Below are 7,670 nucleotides of genomic sequence, written 5' to 3' on the forward strand. Positions count from 1 at the left end.
GTAATTTTCAAAAAAATATTACTGAGGAGAGAAAGAAACAGACGTGGAGAAGAGAAAAAAATGAAAAAAATAATTTTGAGATGGGTTTTTGCATCAGCAATTTTTGTATTTTAAAAGCCATAAAGGCCAGATCGAAAGTGTATATAAGAACGTGTCAACAAAGCCAGGAATAATATTATTTGTGTTATTAGAATTAAGACAGCAATTATCGTCATTGCTTCATGGACAAGAAGCCTCTCTTTAAACCTTCATGAACTCGAAAATATCAGTGTGTGAAAGCAAATTGGGAAGTGTACTGGTTAGAGTTAGTTGAATAGTATCATGATCAATATGGATAAGAACACATTGCACATAATCCATATCAGTTGACTATTTATCATTCCAAGTTAAACTCCATCCCAAATTTGATATAATCCATATCAGTTGACTATTAATTCTCCCCCTTGAGTTTCACAAAATGAGTATTACAGTCTCATCGAAGGGTTTTTCAAAAAATATTTCATGACGACCCAGAGAAAGATGTATTTTGAAAGATATTAATGCAAGGAAGACACAAAAAGTGAAATATATTATAACATAAAATTGATTTTATCCTCGATCACTTATCTTTTTACACTGACTTTTAATCTACAATAATAGTTTAACTATTTTCTATCGTCGGATTTCTATTGTCAGATATTGTTCTGTATATAATAATTAAACTAAGTGATAATCCGCACCATAACCGGAATGAATTAATAAAAATAATTATATCTGGTGATTATAAACTTTAATATATATTCTTTTGCATTTTAATAACAATTAACAAATATATACATGTCGAATATTGTGCATGATAACGTTGTAGATACAAACTATTTTATATACGATTACTTAATTTACGTTATTTTATATTATGCAATAAAAATATATTGAATAACTGAGAATCATTAATAATTAGTATATAATTAAATTGGTGCAAACACATAAATCATACAAATCACTCTTGTTTATTTACTATCATTTTATGGTAAGCAAATCTAAATAATCATATTTATCGATTTTTATATAATTGAATTTAAATGATACTGATATAGATATGTAGTATATTTTAATATGACTATCTATTAAATAAGACTTCATAATCACGGGTTATAATGATTCGTATCTTTTTGTAACAATATTTTAAGTCATTGATAACAAAATTTTCAAAGTGAGAATTTTAAGAAGTTTATAATTTATAAATGTTCTTGAAAATTCATTGCAAATTTTGAAATTAAAATATTTATGTATTTTTATATGATATATATTATTTCAAATATCTATTAAATGAGATTTTTTACTCATATGGTTTTAAGATGTATATCTTGTTTTTTTTTGTCATCAACTAATACAGACTCAGACTAATTCTGTAAACCAAACGGGTAACTCTGCATCCATATGAACGACGAAAGACGGTTGATTCCTAACTCATTCATGTTCCAAGATCATGTGTATCTTGTTAAATATAAAATGTTAAACATTGATCATAAATTTTTTAACATAAGAATTGTAATAGTTTTAGTAATTTTGTCGATTTGTAAAATTCAAAACATGAAATATACAATAAAACTAAATTTTAATTTTATATTTAATTTGATTGATTAATTTATATTAATAACATAAAATTAAATAAGAAATGATAGATCACACACAAATTATTATCAAATCTTTATTATCAAAATCATTAAGTGTCATATATATATTAGTCATATATAGTAAGTCCATATATTTTATTTAAAAAGTTAAAGGAAAATAGTAATTATTCATTTTAATTAATTTATGAATAATTTAATGAAAAGTATAGTATATATTTAGATGGACCAACACATATTTCTAAGGATCTGAAAATCATTTTACTGATGACACACACTTAAAGGTTGTAATGCTCCTCAACAAATATAATATGGATAATATATTAAATAATAATATTCAAATAAATTTTAGTATATTTAACTCGTAAAAATATTTTTTAACAAAAGTTGTTTTAACTATTTGTATGAATTTTTTTCTTTAAATAAGAGACACCATTTTAATTTTACTTAAAAAAATAAATATATCAATTATCTATACTTATTATCATTATTAAAATATCATAAGCAAAATAAAATACCCTATAAAAAATTAAATAACATATATATCAAATAATAAACAGAAATAAATAAATGATAAAGATAACTAATTAGAATATACAATATGTACGTAGCTCGGACCGATCCTAGTATATATATCACTGATCGATCACAAAACATGCATAATTAAATATCCACCTAAACATATATTACATTAACATATAATATAAACTCCTCATATGCGGCCGTATATTACATATACACATATATCAACCTCAAGAAACATTCAATAAAGTTTCAAGAAAAAAACATTCAATTAACACCCAAAAACGTATTATACAAATATAGATGTAGTGGTTGATGATCTCATAAGCCAAGACGTAGCTCCAAATCGATTTCATCTCCTTCAACGACGACGTTCTCTCTCCTTGTTACCATCGATCCAACTCGTAAGCTCAAGTTCGTGGTTGTCCTGAAGACGACGGAGTCTACTTGCTCATAGCCTCCACGATCGGAAGATGCCACGTGGAAACATATTCGAGAACCGGAGAGTGATGAGTCAGCGTCATTTTGCAGCTTGGCCGCCTTGTTGAGACGGTCACGTCGATGGATGTTCATGTGACCACCTAAAGCTTGTGCGTTCGTGAAACCTCTTTTGCAGAAAGTGCACTCGTACATTCGTTTCGTCACGGTGGAGACCGACGAACGATTGTGAAGAACGGCTCCGGTTTCTGATGAAGTGGACGACGATGATCTCTCACACTCCATACTTTGTATATGTTGCTTAAATATTCAAGAGATATTTCTGAAAATATTGGAACCCTAAAGATAGGATCCTGAGAGATGTATAAGGATGGAAGGGTATATATTCAAATGAGTTAAGTGAATAGAAAGATGCATTTAATATAGAGTTAACTATAATTTTGGTGTTGTGTTTATATGTTTGTTAGACATGATTTGGCTTTTCCTATGATGGGTATATTAATAGATCGTGTACATATATGTAATGCATCTATAGAGTATCGACAGTGTCAATATTATCACCGTATATGGTGGATTTTGTTTTGTTCTCATGCAGTGTTTTTAAATCCGAACTGCAGTCAGATCGGATTGAACCATGAATCGGAAACAATCTGGGTTGGAACTGATCCGGTTGAAACTCAACTAAACTGACCCGGTTGAAATTCATATCGAACAGTTAGAAATCTGGGAAACAACAATCCAATGAACCGGCTAAAGCCTGGTTCGTATAGAAAGTAAAATTTTTGTTATTAAAAAAATAAATTTTCTTTCCTAAAGTAAAAATAAGATTTATGAAAGCTTAATAAAGCATTGCTCTCATCTTTTTATTTTGACGTGTTTACAAATCACAAGATTCACAAAGTTTAATTTTCACGTCAAGATATTATTTTTGTCTAATTCTTACTTTGTTTAAATTTTATTTCATGATCACTTGTATTGAAAACTTTAATAACTGAAATATTTATGTTTTAAAAATTTTTATAGTTTATAAAACAAGAAACAAAAAAATGTTTTATTTCAAAATATAATTTTTAACTAATATATATATATATATAATTTTTAAATATGCTTTTAGTTTTGATTTTAGATTTGAACTAATTAAAATTATTTTAATATTTTTGTTATATTTTAGTTGTTATTTTTTAAGTTTTACTAAACATCATGGTATTGAAACATTTTATTTAATATATGATCTACATTTGTAAGAATATGTATATTATTTATAAAATATTATTAAATTCAGTATAATCTAATAACTCGATCGAATCCGGTCGAACCATAATAACCTACGAGACTCACCTTTGGCTTTCGTCACGGTAGATGTATTATTCTACATTTTCCTATAAGAACATTCATTCATTTCTTTCTTCCCAATGATAGCAAGTTTATATAGCTAGTATCTTATCGTATCATCAATTTAAAAAGGTATTGCTCCCAAAAATATAGATTTCCATATATAACTCGTTTGTCTGCAGCTCGGAGCTAGGATTTTACCGCTCAAACCTTCTCTGGGGAATTCGTTGGACGATGCATCTCTAAGCCACACACGCGGTTGGAAGCCAATATAATATATAAAAACATCTGGACCTCATCCTAAAAGTAGTTAGTCTAATGGAAATAAAGATTTTAAATTATGGTACTCTCACTGATGCTCTAGTAAATCAATAAATAATAATTAACAAAAAGTTGTTTTTTACTAGCGATTTTCTAAATTTAGCTTAAACTTGTTATCGGATTTCTCATTCCAGCAATACGCATTTAGAACAAAACTCTCAGATTTGCAAACCAATTTACTACCGTGTCTACTAGTTTTGTTTAATTTTACAATAACTGTACACTACAAAAAAATAGATGTTTAACGAGGGCCATTTTCCTCGTTAATTCCTCGTAAAAGGAAGTTTACGAAGAATTAACGAAGAAAAAGATTTCGTCGTTTATCGTCCGTCGTAACACACATTTCGTCGCCATTTCCTCGTAAAGTAGCGAGTCATTTATTTCCTCGTAAAGACGAAGTAAAGGTTTCGTCGTAAGTTCCTCGCCGCCTTTCCTCGTAAATCACTCGCGAACTTTCCTCGTACAAACCACGCGAAGCTCGCATCGTTAACTACACGTAAGTTCCTTGAAAATAAATCCTCGTAAATTTCATGTAATATCCTTGAAACATTTTCCTCGTAAACTCCACGTAGATTCCTTGAAACTCCTTTCCTCGTAAACACCTCGTAAACATTTTCTCGTAAATTCCTCGGCAAAATTTCGTCGTAAATAACTCGTATAGTGCGTATTTTCGAATTAATAAATATTATTGATAAATATAATAATTATTAATTTAATAAATTAAAAATATTTAAATATTGGGTTGATAAATAAATTTTAAATAAAATTCAGAAGCAACAAAATATTTTATATATAATTAAGTTTTGGATTTTATAATACATAAACCGAAAAAAAAAAAATTAAGGCTCGTTATCGCCTCGTAGAATTCCTCGCTCCTCCTCGTAACATCCTCCTCGTTATGTGTGCCCGATGACTCGCCTAGAATGGGATTTTGTTGTTTCATGCTCCTCAACAAAGTTTTCCATTCCGGATTTGTGGTCGCTATAAAGTCGATGAAGGCCTCGAGTCCAGTCACACGGCTTTGGGTCGCGCCCAGCTCGGAACGCAACTGAGTGACTTCTTCGGTCCGTCTCTGAGCATAAGACGATGTCGCTCTCGGGACATCACTGACGGAACCGATCCCCAACGTACGTCCCTTTTTCTTAGGGACAACCTTAAAAACAAAAAAAATATATTTGTTAGTTAAATTTAAAAGGTAAATTTAATAAATTAATAATTAAAAAGATATAATGTTAAAAAATTTACCTCCTCGTAAATCTTATCCACTTCAGTTGTAGATAAGGTAACGGGTAATCCGTCGGCGGACTGCTGGGTCAGCTGAGTCTGGCGCTCCTCAACCCGAGCAATTACGTCGTTGTTGATTTTCTCGGACTTGCCATCTAAAAACTGGCCCGCCTTGTTCTTGTGGGTCCGCTCGTAAAGTTCCGGAAGAGTCGGGAGACGTCCCAACTCTTTGGCCTAAAAATATTTAAGAAAATTGTTTGAAATATATTTAATTATATTAAAAATAATAATTAAAAATTATTATTTAATTACGTACCATTTGCAAACGGACCGGCATGGGGTTTTTGGCCCGTAGAGTGTTGCATCGGGCCGTTACCGTGCTCGTCTACCGTGTTACGGGCGGCAACACAAATGTTTGCGATCCTAATGGAGTTGGGATCCTTCCAGTAACGGATGAGGCCGTCCTAAACATTCGTGGTAAGCTCAGCGGATTTGCCACGGGTGTATCCCTTGACGATCCAGGCACCCTTCCAGTTGCAAACCGTGTCCGACAAGCGAACTTACGCCTTCTCGTAAAACGCCTTCCTCACTCTCTCACTGACCCCGATGGACCAATGATACTTTTGCTGCAAAAAAAATAAATTAATAATCGGTTATTTAAAAAAAATATATAAAATAATTAATTAATAGAATTACTTACAGCGTAAATCTTGAACCACGTCTTTCGGATGTAGATCGGCGTCAACTCGCTTCTTGAGCAAATATCCGGCAAGTCTAACCTCGATTTTATGTTGTCTTTTGTCTTTCCCGGGACATTCAATATTGTATTCATGATGTTCTCAAAGAAATTCTTCTCTATATGCATCACATCGAGGTTGTGGCGCAGAAGAAGATCCTTCCAATATGGCAACTCCCAAAATATACTCTTCTTGTGCCAGTTGTGATGAACACCGTAAGAATCAGACATATTAGGGGGAACATGCCAATTACCACCACGAGGAACTGTTTCCAAAGCTCCATAGTAATCAAGTTGCTTTTCAGTTTCTTCTCCAGTTAAATATGGAGGAGGAGTGTCTCTCACAACCCTTTTGTGCCTAAACAATGTCTTGTTTCTTCGGTACAGATGGCCAATGGGAAGAAATCTACGATGACAATCGAACCAACTTGTCTTCCTCCCATTCTTCAGTTGAAACGCATCTGTCGCTCCATTACAATATGGACAAGCTAATCTCCCATGTGTAGTCCATCCCGACAACATCCCATAGGCAGGAAAGTCACTTATGGTCCACAAAAGCATCGCTCGCATCGTGAAATTCGTCTTCGTTGAGCAGTCATACGTCCTCTCCCCTGTTGACCACAAATCCTTCAACTCTTTTATCAGTGGTTGCAGGAAAACATCCAGCGACCTTTTAGGATGTTTCGGACCAGGTATTAATATGGTCAAGAATAGCAACTCCCGTTGCATGCACATCTCCGGTGGCAGGCTGTATGGCGTAAGAAAGACTGGCCACAATGAATATTGTCTCCGTGACATTCCGAATGGACTAAATTCATCTGTGCATAATCCGAGATACACATTCCGGATATTGCTAGCGAATTCCGGATATACTTTGTTAAAATGTTTTCAGCCTCTTGCATCTGATGGATGTGTCATCTCACCATCCGTCTGAGTATGTTCGGCATGCCATCTCATCTTTCCAGCAGTCTGCTCTGATTGGTACAATCTTTTCAATCTGTCTGTAATTGGTAGGTACCACATCCTTTGGTACGGTACCCTATTACGTCTCCGTCCTTGCGGCTTGAATCGTGGCTTCTTGTAGAATCGACATTCTTCTAACTTCTCATCATTTCCCCAGTAGATCATGCAGTTGTCGATGCAAACATCTATCATCTCCGAAGGCAACCCAAGACTATAAACCAGTTTCTGAATCTCATAATAAGAATCAGCAGACACATTGTCTTCCGGCAAATACTCTTTAAACAAGTCTGTCCATTCATTCATGCAACTTTCAGGTAGATTATGATCAGTTTTAATATTCATCATTCTAGCAGCCAACGACAATTTAGAGAGACCTTCTCTACAACCACTGTAAAGTGGTTGGTTCGCCGCATTTAACATTTCATAAAACTTTTTTGCATCTATGTTAGGTTCTTCATCTTCATCATGAGCTACGAATGCATCAGTTACCATATCATGAACCCTATCAAAATCTACCATTT

General features: G+C 32.9%; 1 protein-coding gene across 1 annotated transcript; it reads right to left on the reverse strand.

Annotated features, from left to right (window-relative positions):
* Positions 1 to 2,257: 2,257 nt before the first annotated feature.
* LOC108853242 (transcriptional regulator TAC1) lies at positions 2,258 to 2,956 on the reverse strand. The gene has a single exon (XM_018626681.2). The coding sequence runs from the start codon at positions 2,856 to 2,858 to the stop codon at positions 2,457 to 2,459; it is 402 nt and encodes a 133-aa protein (XP_018482183.2). The 5' UTR covers positions 2,859 to 2,956; the 3' UTR covers positions 2,258 to 2,456.
* Between the last annotated feature and the right edge of the window lie 4,714 nt (positions 2,957 to 7,670).

This window comes from Raphanus sativus, chromosome 4, assembly GCF_000801105.2.
Source record: "Raphanus sativus cultivar WK10039 chromosome 4, ASM80110v3, whole genome shotgun sequence".
NCBI classification, from domain to species: domain Eukaryota; kingdom Viridiplantae; phylum Streptophyta; class Magnoliopsida; order Brassicales; family Brassicaceae; genus Raphanus; species Raphanus sativus.

Coding starts and splice junctions, on each gene's coding strand:
- LOC108853242 (XM_018626681.2), bottom strand. CDS start 2,858: ATGGAGTGTGAGAGATCATCGTCGTCCACTTCATCAGAAACCGGAGCC.